Source organism: Indicator indicator, chromosome 14 (genome assembly GCF_027791375.1).
Source record: "Indicator indicator isolate 239-I01 chromosome 14, UM_Iind_1.1, whole genome shotgun sequence".
NCBI lineage: Eukaryota > Metazoa > Chordata > Aves > Piciformes > Indicatoridae > Indicator > Indicator indicator.
The window spans coordinates 6765367-6785450 of NC_072023.1; the positions used below are offsets into that span (position 1 = coordinate 6765367).

Sequence of the window (20084 nt, forward strand, 5' to 3'; positions counted from 1 at the left end):
CCCATCCCTGGTCAAAGAGGAAAGTCACAAACCAGAAGAACCTGAGAGTCAAAAAGCAGGGAGCTGCATCACTCCTACTCCAGAAAGCCAGGGCCCTCAGCACATAGGAGCAGACTGGGCTGGGCACTCAGGCCAGCGGTGCTGTTGGTTTGTTTTTTGGCTCCTGTGGGGTTGTTTTTGTTTTACTGAAAGAGAGTAGAAGCCCACTGCTGCTGCACCACCTGTGGAGACCCTGCAGCAAGCGACTCAGCACACCAGCAGGTCCCACCTAAGGGCAGAGCGAGCCCAGCCTTTGTCATTCTACAGCTGCAAATGCATGTCCGACCGCTAATGCTCTGCAGAGAAGAAATATGCAGAAAACAAACCACAGCCACCACCCCCTGGCTAGGGCGGGCGGGGGAAGCTCCCCACTGCTGAACCATCTCCAGTATGCCTCCTCGGGCCCTTCTCCACCATCGGGGCTTTGTGAAGCAGGGCAGAGGACAAGGGGGCACGGACCCTAATTGGAAAACAGACAGTTCCGTCGGCCTAAGGAATCGCTACGGCCCGGGAGGGTGCTCCGCCCTTGGCGCGACTCCCTGAGGAACCTCCAGCCTCGCACATTCGGTCCGAGGTCAGCCGGGGTGACCGAGGACAGCCCTGGCGTGAGGGGGCTCTGGGGGTCCCGTGTGTGTGGGCAGCGTGGGCGCCGTGTCTTTGTGTACGTGAATCGGGCTGTGTGCCTTTGTGTGTACCCCTGTGCGTGTCTTTCCCTGTGCCTGCCGTGTGCCCGCGGATCCCTGCGGGCCGGACTCGGCCCGCTCCTGCTGTCCGCTCCCACCCCACCGCCACCGCCCCCCTGGCCCTTGCCCAGCGCCTCGCCCCGGAGGCGGGACGCGGGGCCCCGGCTCCGGCTCGACTCACCTGGGGCCCTTCCTGGTCGGCGGCGCTCCGGGGGTGGTAGGCGAGAGGCGGCCGGGGGCTGGGGTCCGTCCGCAGTCGAGCAGGGGAGGGCTCCCGCGGCCGCCGGGGCCGTTCCGCCGCGCCGGCAGCACCGCCCCGCCGGCGGCGTGGGGCGGCGCAGCCTGCTCCGAGTGGCTTTCTGTGACTCCTCGTCACTCTCCCCGACACCCCTTCGGGTACCCCTGAGGAGACATAAAACCCTGGTCTTTCTCTTTCCAGTGTAATTGTTGGGGTGCGGCCGCTATGGGGTGCTATGGTGCAACAGAGGAGTGCCAGTGTCGATGGGGTGCCACAGCTGTGGGGTGCGTTACCGACTGGGTGCAGTGCTGACAGTGTGCCAGCAATGGGGTGCGGCACTGACTGGGGGCAGCACTGATGGGGTCCAAGGGCGCAGGAAGGTGTTACTAGTGGGGTACCACGGCCACGGGGGTGCAGCAGCACGGGGGTGCGGCAACGGTGAGGCGCAGCGGCGCTGGGCACAACACCACGCGGTGCCGTGCCGGGGGTGGGTGGAGGCAGCAGGGGAGGCGGGCAGTCAGGTCATGCGGGATGAATCATGTGAGCAGGGCCGGGCCGGCCTAGGGGGAAGGCACTTCGTGCTCCGGCGGTAGCAGCGATGGGGTGGGTGGTGCTCAGCGAGTTGGCTTTGGCCCTGGCCTTGACCCTGGCCCTGCCCTCCGTGGCCCTGGACAATGGGCTGGCGCTCACCCCCCCCATGGGCTGGATGTCCTGGGAGAGGTTCCGCTGCAACGTGAACTGCCAGCAGGACCCCCACAACTGCATCAGGTCAGCGGGGCCGGCAGCGGCGGGGGTAGGCCCTTCCCCTTAGAGGTCCCTGCCCGTGCCGACTTGTCCTGTGTGTCCGTTGCCGTAGGGAACCTGCTGGGAAAGGCCAGGCTGATGTCAACGGTCTGCCCGGAGAGGTCGGACGGGACGATGCCAGGGCAGGAGAGGGCAGATGAACGGGTGGGGTCGGGCATCAGGCTGGGTCTGTGTCCCGGGGGGAGCCGTGCTGCAGCACAATCTCGGGAACACAGCGTAGGGGAATTGGAGGCTCAGGTGCTGGGGCTGGAGGTTCCTCAGTGCTGAAGGATGTGGACAGGCTTTGTGGGGTGTTGGGGAAACACTTCCCTGTTTTTGATCTATTTTGATCTAAGAGAACACTTCCCTGTTCTCTGTTGAGATCCATCAACAAGGTTTAAACGGGAGCCCTGGAGACCCTAGGCTGGCTCTGTGGTGACTGACCCCTCCAGAGAGCCAGTTAGCCCCAGAGTCCTATTGGCTGCCTCAGCGGGAGGAAGTCACAGTGTGCTGCATCCCCACAACCCGCAGTGAGAAGCTCTTCTTTGAGATGGCAGACCGCCTGGCAGCGGATGGCTGGAGGGACCTGGGCTACAAGTACATCAACATTGACGACTGCTGGTCTGCCAAGCACCGGGATGCAGCAGGACGGCTGGTGTCTGACCCCGAGAGGTTTCCCAGCGGGATCAAGGCTCTGGCTGATTATGTGAGTGCCTGCTGGGGATAGTTAGGCTCTCTGTGTCCCCATGACACCGTGGCAGGAGAGCTGGGAGGGGATGGAGCTTAGTCCCTCTGGGAGGCACCCTAGATTCCCTCTCATCCCCTACTTGCAGCAGTCCTCTCCTCACAGGTTCATGCGCGGGGCCTGAAGCTGGGCATTTATGGTGACCTGGGCACCCTCACCTGTGGGGGATACCCAGGCACCACACTGGAGCACGTGAAGCTGGATGCCCAGACCTTTGCGGAGTGGGGTGTGGACATGCTGAAGCTGGATGGGTGTTACTCGTCAGCAGAGGAGCAGGCAGAGGGTAAAGGCTCCCTGGCTGGCTGGTGGTTTTGCCCTCACTGCTTTGGTTGGGATGGGTGGCTGGCTGTCCACAGAAATGCTTGGCCAGCTTCTTGTGCCCCCACATCCCCTGTTACAGCTCTTGGGCAAAGAGGAGGGAGTTTGGGTGCCCTAGAGCTGGTGTAAAGCAGGAGGCCAGGGTGGCCTGGGGTCACCCTGGCTGAGACACAGGCTGCTGCCTGCTGCCCCCTTCACCAGTTGTCATCTTCTCTCCCTAAGGCTACCCAGAAATGGCAAAGGCCTTGAATGCTACAGGCCGCCCCATCATCTACTCGTGCAGCTGGCCAGCATATCAGGGGGGGCTTCCACCCAAGGTGAGAGTTGTCCTGTCTGGTAGCTGTTTCCATGTTCCCTGTGCGCTGGGGGAGCTTTTGTTGGAGCTGGGTGCTACACCCTGCTTATTGCTCTACCCCTGGTGGGATGGGGCTGCAGGCCTCCAAAGCAGCCATGGCCTCCCTGCCAGGCATCTGGGGACACTCAAGGTTCCCAACATGGCTAGGTGATGCAACTTTGGAGGCAAGAAGGCTCTAGGGCATGCCCTCTCACCACACTCAGCAGGTGTCTGAGACAGGCTCTGTCTGATTTAAGTGCTTGAAATAGGATGTTCCTTCTTGTAGTGTCTCTTGAGAATTAATTGCATTTTTTTTCCTTTTTCTTCCACCTTCTGAGTAAGTCCCAAGCTGCCCTCATTCTTGCAGCTGATTGTATGTCTCCATGGCCTCTGTGATTGTTTTGCCAGACATCCTATCACTGGGACATGCCCAGTGGCATCCCCACTGGGATATGGCTCTGTCCTCCTTCATTATGTGATGTTGCTCTTCTCCAGATCCCTCTCTGCCTTTCACACACTTTTTTGGACACTGTCAATAAGTCTGGCTGCCCCTTCTCCCCAGCTTTGCAGACCTGTTTTTTTTTCTCCTTCCTGTCTGAACCTGTGCTCTTTTCCAGGTCAACTACACCATCCTGGCAGAGATCTGCAATCTCTGGCGTAACTACGATGACATCGAGGACTCCTGGGACAGTGTACTTTCCATCCTGGACTGGTTCTTTGCAAACCAGGATGTGCTGCAGCCAGTAGCTGGACCTGGCCACTGGAATGACCCAGACATGGTGCGGCTCAGTGGTGGCTGCAATGAACCTGGACAGGGACAGGGGATCTCCAGGGAATCACTGGAGATCCCCTTCTAGGGCAAAGGAGGAATGGCAGGAGCAGGCAACTTGTAGCTGCAGAGACAAAGCTTCTGTTGCCCTTGGCCGTGCCATGGGGAACCCCTGTGGTTACAATGAAGCCTTCACCACTCAAGCATACCTGTCCTGCTGTCCAAGTGCTCTTGTCCTTCCCTGCAGAGTATCAGTGATGAAACAAAGGGTGTTAATGAGGGCATTGGAGTAGGTGGTGAGGGTTCAGCACCCAGCAGGAATGGGATGTCCTGGTGGTGGTAGGCTGCCCAAGGGGAAGTAAAAGTGTTTGTGCTTCCTCTCAGTAGGCTGCAGCATCACAAAGGCTGACAAGTTTCTAACCTTTTCTGCCTCTCCTGTCTTTTCACCCTCACCTCTCCAGCTCATCATTGGAAACTTTGGCCTTAGCTATGAGCAGTCTCGCTCCCAAATGGCCTTGTGGACAATGATGGCAGCCCCACTTCTGATGTCCAACGATCTCCGCACCATCTCCCCAAGCGCCAAGGAGATCCTGCAGAACCGTCTGATGATCCGGATCAACCAGGATCCTCTGGGAGTCCAAGGGCGCAGGATTGTCAAGGTTAGGGGGAAGACAGAAGCATCTGGAGAGCAGATGGGAGCAGGGTGGGGCATCACGATAAGGAAAGAGGGAAGTGATACAGAGAAACACGAACAGGAAAGCTGTGGGAGCTGGGGATCTGCTGGCACAGCAGTGCCACGTGGCACTGTCCGAAGTTACAGGCCAGCAGCTCTGCCTCACCCACCCTCCCCTGTCCCCAGGAGAAATCACACATCGAGGTGTTCCTGCGCCCACTGTCCCAGGCTGCCAGTGCCCTTGTCTTCTTCAGCAGGAGGACAGATATGCCTTACTTCTACACCACCAGCCTGGCCAAGCTCCAGTTCCCTGAGGATGCCATGTATGAGGTAAACACCACTGGCACACTGCCTGGTGAGGCAGTCCCATGCCACCTGGGTTCCCTCCTTTGCATTTTGAGGGGCAAAGGACTCCCACTCCCTGCCTGCAGCATCAAGGAGCAGCTGCTCAGTGGGCTGATCTGCTGTTGGCCACTGCTGTTCCCTGCCCCGCCATGCCATGCCAGTGACCACAGCTGGACCTCAAGATGAAAGGTCTGTAGAAATCCTGGCAGCCACCATCTCTGTCTTCTAGGTACAAGATGTGTACAGCGGGAAGATCATCAGTGGCTTAAAGACAGGAGACAATTTCACGGTCGTCATTAACCCCTCGGGGGTGGTGATGTGGTACCTCTATCCCACGGCACATCCTGCACAGCCCTGGCCCTGGCAAGCCCCCAGCAAGGACTTCAGCCCAGTCCTCTTGTGATGGGCACATGGCTCAGTGTCTGGGTGAGCTGCAAACATTGGGGCACATTGCTCTTCACAAGTGCCTTTCACTGGTGTCCCAGCAGCACTGGGAAGCGACCATTCCTCTGGTACTGGCTTGTCGATATTACTCATTCTGCCTACAACAGGAATCCTTGGTCTCCAATTCCTAAGGGGGTACAGAGCATACTTCCTTGATGATTGCAAAGCCCTTTGTGATCTTCCTGTGTCCTGTTCTTGCTCTAGCAGGTGGAACGCTCAAGGTTTCTCAGGGAATGGCTTCTCCTCCTCCCAAGGACAGCTACATCCACAGCTCCATCCGATGAGGAGTGGCAGGACAGACTCTAACCCACTCAACTGCTTCACCTTCATACAGCACACATTCTGTGGAGGAGTTTTAGGCAAGACAGGGCCTGCCCCAATTGCCCCAGAGAGGGGTGCAGCATTCATGAAAATTGTCTCTTAAGATTGCAGCCCAGACTGGAAAATACAACATTTTAGATAGGCAAAACAAGAGGAAGTTTCCCTGTTCTATTCAGATGCTGAAGGGGTCCTGGTCATCTGCCCACTCTGCTTCCTGCAGGACCAAAAGGCTGATGTCTCCAAGTGCAGCAGCAAGATACTGAACACGATGCTTGCAGTGCTAAAAGAGGACAAGTCACTTCAAGCCTGTATGCAGGAGCTGGCTTTGTTCTTGGGAAAAGATTGGTACAAATTAATTGAAATAAAGGGGAAGCAGGCCACAGGCTCTCTGCCTCATGCTTATTCAGTGTTGCTATGGCTACTTGGTTAATGTAGAAAGAGGAACAACTACTCTAAGAAATAGAACTGGTCTCTTGTCAGACGGGACTGGTGCAGAACAGGACATGGCTTCCCAGTGACTACATCGTATTCAGCAGGTCAACATCAAAAAAAGGGAAAATGGATTTTACAGTCCACAGTTAAATACATGGTGAAGGAAACTGGCACTTATTTTTTCCTCACTGGAAAAAAAAATGGCTAGCAAGGAGTTCCTTTTAAAGGCAAACCTTCCCTCTGGCAGTGCATGTGCACAGGAGAGGTGCTGCAAATGTATAGCCACAGTGAATAGCAGGCTGGGGATATGGCCCCTGCTAAATGCAGTGTCGTGCCTGCCCCATGGACATGCACACAGCCTAGTTCTGGACACCTGGGCAAGAGCAAAGGCACAAACCAACCTTCCATCCTCCCCCTGCACCAAGAGGATGAGTTCTGTTGTCTTCTCTTGCCCCACTTACTTGATTCCAGATCCAGTTTAGCTGTGCACCAGAGGGAGAGGAGACCTGGCCCACAGCCAGCCTAAGAGCCCACCAGGGTTGTCCTTTGTTCCAGCCTTCTGAGCATTAGGCAAGAGCAGAGGTCAGCACAACAGACACACACAAGAGTGACCAGGCAGCTAAAGATATCAACACTCCTGTATTAAAGTGCAATTCAAAAAGTTACAAACATTCATCCTTGATTATGTATTACTTTTTAAAATACAGAGTTGTTAGAATATCTCTTAACTCAGACTTAAAAAGGTGTTTACAGATAAAGACATTTACTTCCCTGTGCAGGGCTGCTTTAGGAATTCACACTTGCAAGTCATGCAAGCCTGACTTACAGGAAAGCCCTGGAACACAGGGAATAGGGAGAACATTCCTTCTCCTTCACTGTGAAGGTAGGAAGGCTGTAGGAAGAAGTAAGAAGTACAATCACCCCATATGCAAATGACCACAAGGGTCTCCACCAGACTGGAGAGACCCTCTTCAGGTTTCATGGCACTATGTCCTAAGGAAGAAGGGGAAATCGTGGCTGAGCAGCCACTCTCTGCAAGAGCTGTTAGTAACACCTGCACCAGACATTGATTCCTAGCTGAGAGAGGGTACTGCAGCCCCAAGCAGCCCAGGTTGGGCATGGCAGTGTCTGCCCTCCAATACCACTGGGCTGTGGGCACACAGCTGCTGACTGCAGCCACCCCAGGAAGATATGAAGGCTGATTTTCCTCTGTGAGCCAGCACATGGCACAAGCCTGCTCAGCAGAGTGAGCCAGGGCTGTGGGACCCATCTCTGGACAAGGCTAGTGCCAGGTCATCTTCCTAATGTTACACATTTTGCTCCAGGCAAGCAGCCTCCTGTGCAGCACTTGACTCCGTTATGCTTGAAGAATGGCTGCTTGACACAGGATCATTGCACAGGTATGGGACCTGCTTCTAGGAGAGGGAGAGGAAGACTGATTTGCACACCTGACAGATTTGCTCACTGCCCTGTGGCACCACCCTTGCTTGCTTTTCTATCCAATGTCTACAAAGGCAGACTGAATGAGGCCCAGCCCCTTCCCTCCTGCACAGCAAAATGCTTCAATGTCCCTTGGGATGAATTTGCCCACACTTGTCACACCATGAGTGCCAGTGCAGGACATGAAACATGCTTCCAGCACAATATAGGATTTCCAGAGTCCCATCCCACACTGAGATGTACCAGAATTTAAGGAACTTTAAGATCTTTCTGTGGCACCCAAGGGTCTATGCGAGGAACCTCATGGCTCTCTATACCTTTCCCCTTGAATGGTGCTTCAGAGGAAGTAAAAAGTATGACATTCCAAGTAGATTTCCTCCAAGATCCCAGAGCCTTCATATTTTAGTCCTAAATTAGTGATGTGGTCTACTGGTGATTTGAGAAGTCATCCATCTCTCTCCTCAAGCCAATGGCAGAGCAAAAGACTAGTGCTTTGAGCCCATGAGATAAATAAGCAGGAAAAGTGCTGCTGTTCTGCCTTGTATTGCCACTGACTTCATGCTTAAGGAGGGCAGGTGCTCAGCTGCCCAGCACTACATACATAATACCTAAACAGAGACCTAGAGACAGGCTAACCCGACGCCAAGTTGCTTCAGCGAGAGTGAGTGTGGGAGGCTGGTTGCAATTTCCTTCTGTTAGTTATTCTTCTTATCCTCAGGAGGTGCATAAGGAGGTGGCTGATCCTGAAAGGAGATACAGTAGAGTCAACAACCCTGCTTGTTTTATGATAAGCCATTCCCAGGCTTGGCTTACAAGAAATGACTGCTCTTCAGCGAGCTACAGCCAAAGCCAGGTGCTGTGTTCCAAGCTGTCATTTCATCACACTCTAGTATCAGTTATATGCTCCATGATATATGGTGACTCCCACAATGTTTCTAGTGAAGGTCCCCTCAAACCAGGTAACAAGCAGTCTACTGTGAACAGACCATTTAATCTGCTTTAATCACCACCCTCTCTTCACGTCCAGGGCTTTGCCTCTGTTGATGTTCATAGCTCTAATCCAGCAGACAGCAAGCTGAGGGCCAGCTTTGCTGCTCCATTGGTCTCCAGCCCACCACAGAGCCACATGAGGCAGTGAAGGGCACTGGCAGACTGACCGTCACACACCAGATACAAGCTACAGCCTACCTGCTGGATGCCACTGACTGAGTATTAAGAGACCTCCTCATCTCCATGCAGCCCAGAAACAAAGAAAAGAAACCCACAGGCTCTGCTCTCAGCATTAATCAACCCACCCTTGTTTAACTCTCCCCACATCCAGGCTCAACAGAAGCAGGGAGCTCTGTGTATCCTCTATGCCCATGCAAATCTGTTACATTTTTACTCTTAAAAACTACTGAATGGCTGATACTGGATGAATCTCAAGGCCCTCCTCCTTTCCTGACTAAAGATTTAACAAGTTTTCTTCATAGGACCAACATCCATGCCTCCCTCCCAGGAAAATACACACTTTCTGTGCATGCTCCACACCACAAGAAGGCACTTGGGACTTTGTTAGGAGAGTAAACCACTGACTCTGCAAGTGCCAGAAGAGGGAGCAGGCCCAGACTGGCCACAGCCTCGGTACTCACCATGGGCATGTACACGTTGTGTGGGTTGGCAGGGTTGTAATATGCACTGGAAGCAGCTTCCATGGCCTTACTGCCCCCTAGAGAAGAAAGAACAGAAATCATCTTACATGACTTAGGCAGTGGCCCAAGCCTCAGAGCTTTCTTCCCAGCCACAACTCTTTCCAGGAGGCAAAGGTCCAAAGACCTAACAGGAACTACAGCACTCTGGGTTTGAATTCAGAGCAGCTCAAGAAAGCTGCAAGCTGGCTAGAGATGACCACAAGCCATGCAGTGCAGAGCTGAGCAGCTCCCTCCATGCTCCCTTATCACAAATAATAGATCAAAATGACTTTGAGCTCTGGCAACAATGGCTTCCCCACCCCACTCTGTGCCCACAATGCCATCCACAGACCAAGCCCCCAAGCACACTCTGGCATGCAGACCCTGTCAGCCTCCCAGTCCTATTTACCTGGCATCCCTGGGTTCACCCAGGCTGGGGGAGCTGATGGGGCTGAGGGTCCTGCAGGAGATGGCCCAGAGTAGGGGGGAGGAGGTGGCACATACATGGGGTTCATGTTTGGAAGTGGTGGGTAAATACCTGAAAAAGACAATACTCAACTGATGCTTTGGATTGTGGCAGTGGGGCAGAGGGGAACAGTGCTCACAGGCCCAGCAGCATGTTAGCCCTGGACAAAAGCAGCAGTGAGGAAGCCCTGCAGGTTTGGCAGGGATCTGACACTCTCCTAATTCCCATCATGCCAGCTGGCAACAATTCTCTGCCGGGCAGCAGCACACTTTACAAACAACATTTGCACCTCCCATCCAGCTGCAACTATAAAGACACACAGGTATGATCAACAACATGCAACAGATCTTTGCAAGGCCAAGGATCCCCGATGAGACAAAACCACAGGAACCCCACAGTACAACTGTGATACGACCAACCCAAACACAGCCTGCCAATCACCATTCCACAACTTCCATACCTGGAGTCTGGGCATATGGATATCCCATGGGCTGTGGAGCAGGGCCATAGGCATTCATTGGAGGTGGTGTGTATGGATATGGTCCGTTTGGCGGTGGAGGAGCAGCGTAGCCCCCGGGTGAAGGTGAGTAACCCCCAGGAGCAGGCGGGGCAGGTGCATAGCCTCCGGGCACAGGTGTATAGCCATAGCCAGGGTTCTGGAGAGGAACACCACTGGAAGCTAAGGAGCACACGTTTAGTAAGCCAGACAGCTTTTTGTTACAATTAAATGTGAAGAATAAAAGGAAAACAGTCCTGTTCATCACAGGATGTTAGGGGCTGGAAGGGACCTCCAGAGATCGAGTCCAACCCCCCTGCCAGAGCAGGACCATAGAATCCAGCACAGGCCTTACAGGAACACATCCAGATGGGGCTGGAAAGTCTCCAGAGAAGGAGACTCCACAACCTCTCTGGGGAGCCTGTTCCAGTGCTCTGTGACCCTCACAGTGAAGAAGTTCCTCCTCATGCTGAGGTGGAACCTCCTGTGTTGTAGTTTATATCCATTGCCCCTTGTCCTATCACAGGGTGCAACTGAGCAGAGCCTGTCCCCTCCCTCTTGACCCCCAGCCCTCAGATATTTATAAACATTTATTAACTCCCCTCTCAGTCTTCTCTTCTCCAGACTAAACAGCCCCAGGGCTCTCAGCCTTCCTTCATAGGGCAGTGCTCCAGTCCCTCACTCATCCTGGCAGCCTTCCATTGGAGTCTCTCAAGTAGATCACTGTCCCTCTTGAACTGGGGAGCCCAAAACTGGATGCTGCACCATCCCCCTTCACCTAAATTCACTGTACCATCCTGGCACAGGACACTGCGCTTGATAATCATCAGTCTCCTCACTGCAAGTTCACAGGGTGCTAAGGGAAACCAGATGCAAAAATACCAGCTCTCAGGTACCACTGAGCTCATCACAGAATTCCCACTTCTGGAAGACCATTCTAAAACAATTATCAGGATGGTGGGGTTTTCCTTCCTTATAAATTTTCTTATTAGAAAAAACATTTTAAAAGTGCATTTTCAGATGTGGATGTCTTCAAAAAGAAAACTTTCTTATCAGTAAAAAAAAAAAAAAAAAGTAGCACATTTTTCCCTATTTAAAAGCTTTAAATAGAAGTTGCTTAAAATGTATTTATCCCCCTCTTCAAATGTGCACATGAATTTCCTCCACTTTACACTACTATTACAGAACTGAGGGGAGGTAAGTGAATCAGTTTTTCACCATCACATATTTCAATTTTATTCCATGAGGAATAAGGTTCTGTAGAAAAAGGTGATCCACCTCAGAAGCTCAAACCCCAGAACATTCCAAGTGCACAAAGCACTAAGATGACATAAAGAAAAACAAAAAAGAAAAGTACAATGCTGTGCAAGAGTGCAGAGAGTACCCTTCTTCCTATGAAGTCACCAAGAGCACTCTAAAACAGCTCAGCCAACCATGGGGGATCTGCAGTCTGAAGATCCCTTACCATTAGAGGCAGCTTTGAACATCAGCTGTCCAAATTCAATGGCTCCTCCACTGTTGAAAGTCAGTTTAAATGTCCCCTGCCCTTCCCAGCCACCTAGAAGAGAGAAAATAAGAACTGAAACAGACCATTAACCTCCTCAGTAGCAGTTAAGACTGCAGAACACTCAATACCCTTCCATTTTTTTTGTTCTTTTTGATTTCAAAACTATTTTGTGTCCTAAGGCCAGGGAGACAGAGTCATGTCAGATGTCCTCCAAAACAGTACCTTGAGAACACCAGGAATCTATTTTTTTAATATTTAAAAGATGATACTCACTACAGTTATGTAGAAGCAGCCTACTCTAGATACTGAGTTATTTTGTTTTTTTTCTTTCTGAAAGGTTTAGCAGAACCTAATAATGCATACATTGTAAAGAAAGAATAATTAATTCACTGAGGATTTCAACTCTAAGCCCCCAAATGAAGTTTTATTGCTGACCTTGGTAGACTACAGATCAGGATCTGCAACTCAAGCTAGGATTTAAATCAATCAAATGCAACAATTTTAATCTCTTTGACCCACAGCAGCTCAGACAGATTATAAATGCTTAGGTATAGTAGCAATTTTTCAGGAAAAAAAAAAAATCAAGTAAGGAATGATAATGCAATATGAGTGCTTTGCTTTGTAGGGCCTTTTTTGTTTGTTTGGGTTTGGGTTTTTTTTGGGGTGCTTTGGGTTTTTGGTGTTTTTTAGGGGGGAAAAACAAAAGATGTCATCTAAATAAAAGATTTAATAAAATAAGATTTCTCTTCCTTGTCTAACAATAAAGTTAGTAAAAGCAGAAATAGCCTGTTTGGGACAAAGTAAAAATAAATTATAGAAATATAACAAAACTATCCATGATGGATTAAAGTCATCTCCTTGGAGATGCAGCTCTTCCAAACCATTGTCTTGGTATGATTCCTGCCTGACAAAGAGGGATGATCCACAACCCCCAGAGGACCCAGCCCCTTTAAAACATTGTTACAAAGAGAAAGCAACAGCATAAGCTCTTTAGATGCCTTTGAAATGCACATAAGCTAATTGCAGGGCTGAAGAGGGAAGAAATTTAAAACCAGAAGCCTTGTTTTTAATCCTTGTTTGTCTTCTGTAATTCCCCATGTTTGGTCATGACCGTGACTGTCAGTCTTAACAGAGCATCAGTTATCAGCACCCAACTGAGAAGAAAGCTAAACCAATGATGTACAGCAGCACCCCAGATGCACACAGGTGTAGCCAAGGTGGTAAATGCCTACCAACCTCGTTAAAGCCCACCAACAGCAAGGACTGGTGACTTGGTCACTTACCCTCCTTTCCAGATCAACAACAGGAGAAAACAAGCACATGCAGAAACCACGTACACAGGACATACACAGCAAGACAGGAGTTACAGAATTAAAGTCAAGCCATTCTGTGGATGTCAGTCATTAGCTGTGGGGGCAGCAAGCAATGCAGCAGCAGTGCCTCAAAGCTCAGAAGATACAGGTTACCTCAGCACGGACACGTTAGCTACACTGTCCATCTTTCCTGTGCACATGAGTCACCCATCTAAAGTCCAGCTGAAAATTACTTGGGGCACTTGGGAAGAGTTCAGTCTACAAAGCACAGGCACTTACCTCCTGCCTCAGCCTGAATTTGTCCTTTGATGTAATTGGCAGAGAAAACAGGCTGCTCGACCGAGCATCCTTTCACCAAATAAAACGGCATCATGAAAGACAGCATCGGGTCCTTGCCCTTCGACACAAAGATCATCTGCAAGACAGGAGGGAACACCTCTGCACTGCCCAAGTTACATACAATGGGTGATGGTGGAATTCTAGTTGCAGCAGCATCCCTGAAGAGGCAGTTAAGTTACCCAGTTTGTTACTTCTTGGCTTTGATACTGCAAGACCCTAAACAGATTTGATGGCACTTGGCTCGCTTGCCTGACGCAGTTATGTTGCAAAATAAATCCCTCTTAAAACACATTTACAGAGCTCTACTGGTCTGCTTTTTAAGGAGAAGCTATGAGAGTTTTCAAAGAAACAATACTGACAGACACATTATATTCTCTAGGCAATGATTTCTAGGACTGTAGGTGCCTATGTAGGGAATCTGGATTGTGATACAGGCACGAGCCAGCCTATTTCCACCTTCCCTTCTCTCACCTAGAGCACTCAGTGGTTCCTCCCATAACAAACCCAGCTTCTTCTATACAACAACTAGGTTTCTGGTCTGAAGTCTGCAAGATCCCTTAAGAAGGAAGAAGCCCTGCTGCCATCAGACTTACCCTGTAAGGGGTGAGATAAAGCACCCCTTTCTTGGTGCCTTTGAAAGCTTCAGGCTTGCCTGTCACGTCACTGAAGGACAGCTCCACATCTTTACACTGTTTGAGAACACTACAAGAGGAAATCAGACAAATTGGAGACAAACTCAGCCACAGCTTTGACACACACACACCCCCGCCCCCATCACACAGGGAAGGGGATAGCATGCCAGAAATTCCAAATATTATCCCAAAAGGCTTAGTTCTGATGTGGGCCCTGCTGTTTTTCCTTTGAACAGAGAGGGATGATTTGAGTGGAAGAATTCACCCTCTCACCCGTGACAAGCCCTGCTCCTCCTTCACAAAAAGAAGTTTTAAATGAGTTTCTATTTCTGTCTCCAAAGCCATCAGGCCCAGGAGTCCCCCTCTCCACAAGGGAAGAGCCTCAGCTCAAAAGTCATGGTACAGAAAAGGTTGAGGTGTTTGAAACCATCTCTCTGAAGCCAACATATCACCTCAGAGCATGGCTCTCCCTGCAAGTCCATGCACAATTCCAGGACTGGCTATGTGAAAACAGCACTGCTGTAACCCTGCACCCACTCTGCAAACTGAGGAAGTTGCTTCACTAATACCCTCACTGCTGACCCTGTTTCACATGATTTAAGTAAATATTTGTAAGAAACAGCACCATGCTAAAGAACAAAACAAGGAGCCAGTGATGTCAACAATAAGGTTCTTGTTGTTGGCTATTTAAGGGAAGATCAGCAAAGTTTGCTAATGACAGAGCCAGATGGTAACTGTGAACAGTGCAGGGTCAGGGTTGTAAGGGTGCCTGAAAAATTAAATATATTTTCATGAAAAATTAAAGAGTCGACTTGGGAAAGTAATTCACTGAATCTTCAGGGCAGGTCCTAAACATACCATGCAGAACAAAGATAAGATGAGGGTGAGATAAGATAAGATGAGGCCCAGTGTGTTACAGGGGCAGAAGAATCTGAGGAGTTTTATAGTGCAAGGGCATGGAAAAATAAACCACAAAATCCTAACCCAACACAAGCCCGAAGAGGCCAGATCTGGGATGGTTTTAAGACTTTTTAAATTTTTCTTCACAAAGTTCAAGCAGAGAAAGTGAAAGAATGTAAATAAATCACTATTGGGTGTAAGAAAGCAAAATAATGATTATTCTGAATACTTCAACTGGAGAGAGAGAAACGTTTAAGAACCACTACTCAAAACAAAGCTCACTCAGTCTCAGCTTGCTCGGCTTCTGTCTGCCTGCTTCTTCTTCTCTGGCTGAAGATAACACAAATACTGACCTTCACAAGCTAAGTCTAACAACCTCTCTGCTTCTTCACTCTCTGCCTTCTGTCAAGGGGCTCTGGGGGAGTCCTTCTGGCTGGGGGGGGGGGTGAGGCCCCTTGGGGAAAGGTCCTTTTGGGAAGAAGCACAGCCCCTCGAGGGGAAGGGGAAGCAAAGGGGGCTTGGTTGTGCTTTTCTCTTGATTGTACATATTTGTAAATGTTGTGAATAGTGTATGTTTGTACATATTCATTGCATTTCATCATAGCTTGTAGTTTTTCTTGTAAATACAGCTTTCATTTGCTTCCAAACTGAGCCAGCCTGGTTATTTTCGGGGTGGGAGGGGGATTTCAGCTCTCACACACTGTTACAAGATCTAAAGCAACCCTTTCTGTGTTCTGATCAGCATATTCTACATGGCAGATCAAGCCAGGAAATTGCAAAATTACTGGGGGAAGGGAGGAAGCAGCAGGGTCATCATATGGTAAATCAACCAAACACCCTGTACTTTCAGGTTGTGTGCTCTTTAGGAAAGAGAAACACCTAACAGTATCTACATACCTGAAAAATGTAGCTATCCAAAGAGGAGGCCATTAAAAGGTCTAGTTTTAATAAGAAAAAAACCCCACCAAACAACCTGACCAAGAAATTATGCTGGAACATTCTTTCATAGCTGAGCCAGATGCAGCTTCTCAGATTGGTGAGGAGGGATAGAATGATAAGGGAGCAAAGCTCTTTCTCCTTCCAAGATGCAAAGAGGAAACATTTCTTCTAAGCTAAATAAAATCACCTCTGACAGCTTGGATCTTACCAGAACACTTTCTCAGCCCCTAGCAATGTTTCACATCAGTTTGCCTTGCTGGGAAGAATTTATACATAATCTCTTCAATGTTTACTCTTTCCCAGCTACTCACACAAACAAGCAACACACAGCTGCCACCACTGGGTGTAATGAAGCTGCTGAACTGGTTTGCACCTGCATGCACACCCAGGGCTGTTCCAGGACAGCTATGCACCACAGAGAGCTCTGCTGCACCCACCTGTGACTAAGCAGCACCTCAAATAATGGCTTGAGGTCACGGAGAGATAGACCTTTGAACCAGCAAAAGCGATCAACATCAAAGGACTTCCCTCAGTCAAGTACTGGCAATCAGTTACGAACTCAACATTCCTTGGTGCATATTTTTGGAGTGTGTTTTTCCTGGGTTTTACCACCCAGAAACAAACTTAATGATCCTTTACTAGGCCTCTACTTTCTAAGACTTCTCTAGCCAAGGCCAGGATGCTGGGAGTGCCCAAGCAATCAAAGCAAAGCCCAAGCCTGTCAAGCTGGACTGTCCATCTCTAGTCGAGGTGAGGGCAGGCACGGAGCAGCTGGCTGCACCCTGATGAGGAGAGGGGGCTCCTCCCGCGCCAAGGAAGGGATCGTTTTGCTCACACGTCCTCTCTGACGACAAGTTTCCCTACTTTGAATTAAGACTCCAACCTGAAGTGATCTCTGTCTTTCTGATGTCATTAATTGCAGGACATTAACAAAAAATAAAAACAACAACAACAACAAAAAACCGGCAGCCAATTCCTTGTCTTTCAAAGGTGACAGCATCTCACTCTTCACCCAGAACGCCCGCTGGAGCGGCACTAAGGACGGCCGAGCTCCGGCAATGAAGGCTCCACCGGCTCCCCACCATCTGCCCTAGTCCGTTCTCACGAGGACTTTAACAATCCACACGGCCCACGGCCGAGCCGGGAGGGGACGAGGGGCCCAGCTGCCTCTCACGACCGGGCCCCGCCGGTCCCCAGCCCGACCCTATTGCGAGGAGAGAGGATAAGGAGGAACCCCCCTCCAGCCCAGCCCCACAGACCGCCGCGGCTCTGCAGCCGCCCACCGGTACCTCTCAGCATTGGGAATGACGACACCCCCCTCATGCGAGTGGTTCCTGTTCAGCGCCATCTTGCGCCGCCGCCGCCACCCCCGGGCCCGTGGCGTCACGACCGCGCGACACACCGCGCCCCGGTGATGCCCCGCCCCGCCCCCGGTGACGCACCCGGAAGTGACGTAATACAAAAACGACGCAACAGCGGCTGTCAGCGACGCGGGGTTTAATGGCCGCCGTAGGGAAGGAGGCTACAAGGCATCGTCCGCCTCGCCCGCCCCGCATCTTGCTTCTGACGGGCCGCGGGACAGCCCCTGCGTCCCATCTGCTGCTGCCTGAGGCCCGTTCGGCGGCCCCTGAAGAGGCCGCGGCTCGAAATCTGCCTACGGCCGGCTCGCAATTGGGCCCCAGGCGGCCGGGGGAGGAAGGCGGTTTCCATGACCCTCCCGGTCCGATGCCTGGCTGAAGCGCGGTTTCTGCTGTCCTCTGTTTGCGTAGCCCTCGCAGCACCGCTTCCTGTTTCCGAGACTTCTCTCGGGGTGGGAAAAGTGTTGGTAGTGTGTCTTGGGCAGCCTTTCCCCTGCGATGCCAGCTTACAAACTGCAGTGAACCATAGTTAATTCTTTTCTCACAACTAACCACAAGTACTAGTGTCTACAGACAGCCCTGCTTGCATTTCTTGCTCTTCGGCTCTCAAAATGACCACATTTCATCATTGTCTTAGCCTGAATGGAATTTGTTCCATGGTTAAAAAACATATAAAAAAAAAACGTTGGAATTCACTACATGCTGCAAAAATTTTCTGGTGAATGGCTTTGCGCAGCAGAAAGTGTGTGAGTCTCTGAATACACCAGAGTGGGTACCTTTGGTGGGTACCAAGTGGGTATCTGGTATAGAGTCTACCCCTCTAGGGTAGTATTCAAATGGTATTTCTGAGGGAAACATAGGACTTGCTGTGGTCATCCTGGGACTCAGCTGGTGGCACATGAGAGTTAGGATCCATTCAGGCTTTCCCCAGAGTTCTTCCCAACAGTATCTCCAACTGTTGCACAGGGCGTTTTTTATATTAAGTATTTGTTGAGTTTCTGGTAGTTAGGCAGATACCAACAGGATGTTGTATGAGCAGATGGCAGTGAGGAATACCTGAGCTTGCATTTCTTGGTGAGCTTTTATGGATCCTTCAGAAGTAGTCCATGATCTGACAGGAAATTGCAGAGCAGAGCTTTAAAATTACCTTATCACAAATAAACAAAAATTCCTAAACCTATAGGGCAAAACACAGCCATGTCCTTGCAATCCACATTACAGGCAAAGGAAATTCTCTGTCTTCTGTTGTGTGGGGTCTGCTTTGCTTTCATTGAGCAGGGCAGCATTTGCTCTCTGGTATAACCCTTGTTTGGGCCCAAAAGTAGAAATAACCATACTGCAGCCCAGGGTGATGGAGCAGAGTGGAAAGAGAGTTCCTCTAGAGTGGTCACATGGCCACCAGCAAGCTGTTTGAGAAAGCAACTGCAGGCAACACCTCCACACACCCCAGGTGAAGATGACAGAGCATGGCTTCGTGCTTCAGCACAGTGAAGAAGAGGAGTCCTGTGGGAGTCTTTTGTATTGCAATGGCTTTAAAACATGTAGAGGCTTGGCAGGAGCAGCCACAGCAGAGTAGGCTGAGAGGATGCTTCTGGCAAGCTGGTAATGCTGGGGACACCTTCACTCCTGGCTGGCTGGTGGAGATGAACTGGGAGGAGGTTTTGACCCTGCACTGAACTGTGGGTGGCCGCTGTGGGTGGCAGGATAGGTAGCAGTGTGGCAGGCTGGTTTCTGCAGTCTGTGGTACAGATGCTGGCAGCAGTGATGTGGCTTCTGTTCTCTGTGGGGCCACGAGGCCTGGAGCAGGTGGGAAGGTGGATGAAAGGCTGTGTGCACACACTGCATACAGGAACAGCAGCACCAGAAATGTGAGTGGTGGAAGGACTGCAAAGGGCCAGCATGGCCCCTCACATCCTAGCGGTGCTGAGAATGGCTGACGTGTGGACAAGGGGAGGAGGAGTGAAGAGACCTTTGCTTTGCAGTGACAGCACCAAAGAAAGCCACAAAGTGGACACCTGCTTGTAGATATTTTTGCTAAGGCTTGGACACCCTCTTCCCAGCCCTGGCACCTATAGAGCTGTGTTAACCTGCCTCAGGCTTGGCTTGAGTTTTACCCTGCTACTCCCTCACTGGGACCTCTTCCTCCCTCCCGCACCAGCCTTTCCAACTCCCATCCCAAACCCACAGCTCTTGCCCTGACTCACAGTGCTGCCGTCCCATGCCATGGCATTCTGCATGTCTGTTTTGGCTATTCTGGAAGTGTCAGCCCCTGCCAACTGTGTGACATGCTAGGTGACAGGCAGAGACTGCCAAACTTGGGACATCTATGATTTTCTCCTCTCAACCTTCTGCCTAACCAGTTCTGGATGCTTTCTGCCTGGCTCAGGGTCATCCAGGAAAGAGCTGATACTGGCTAGATGCAAGCATTTAGTCTTCAGTAAAGCTGTGCCTCTTTCTGCTCCTGGATCTTTACTTTCCCTCCTTGTCCCCTCCAGAGGAAGGTAAAATGACAAATTATCAACCTGACACAACAAAAGCACATTGATAAGGAGGAGGTGTGAGAGCTGGGAGAAGGAGGAAACAACCTGGAAAAAATTCAAGTACTTGCAGAAAAGAGAGACAAAGTGAGATGGGGAAATAAGGAAGATAAAAAGGAATGAGGACAAAAGCACAGGAGAGGAGTACATGGAAGCTAGGAGGGCAGTAGGAAGGCAGAGAAGCAGCCCAGGCTGAGACTGCTGGAGTAGCACATGCAACCATTTCAGTGAGGAGGAGGTATCTCTTGTGCTCCCACCATCAGTGGAGACCCAGGAAGACACCCTGACCCAATGCTTCTCAATCCACAGCTCTTTGCACTCCTCCAAGATCCCAAAGACCCTATGCTGAGCAGGGCTGTCCCT

The 20084-nt window shown here is 50.9% G+C and overlaps 2 protein-coding genes across 2 annotated transcripts; one reads left to right on the forward strand and one right to left on the reverse strand.

The window, feature by feature from the left end:
• Positions 1-1558: 1558 nt before the first annotated feature.
• NAGA (alpha-N-acetylgalactosaminidase) lies at positions 1559-5352 on the forward strand. Its single transcript, XM_054386577.1, has 8 exons — positions 1559-1728; positions 2275-2449; positions 2594-2771; positions 3029-3123; positions 3758-3919; positions 4371-4568; positions 4769-4912; positions 5157-5352. Exons 1-8 carry the CDS (start codon positions 1559-1561, stop codon positions 5328-5330), a joined length of 1296 nt encoding a protein of 431 aa, XP_054242552.1. The 3' UTR covers positions 5331-5352.
• Positions 5353-6764: 1412 nt separating this feature from the next.
• WBP2NL (WBP2 N-terminal like) lies at positions 6765-17187 on the reverse strand. The gene is made up of 8 exons (XM_054386535.1): positions 17116-17187; positions 13949-14057; positions 13296-13431; positions 11662-11754; positions 10161-10379; positions 9644-9772; positions 9196-9272; positions 6765-8307 (listed from the first exon to the last, which is right to left on the reverse strand). Exons 1-8 carry the CDS (start codon positions 17172-17174, stop codon positions 8260-8262), a joined length of 870 nt encoding a protein of 289 aa, XP_054242510.1. The 5' UTR covers positions 17175-17187; the 3' UTR covers positions 6765-8259.
• Between the last annotated feature and the right edge of the window lie 2897 nt (positions 17188-20084).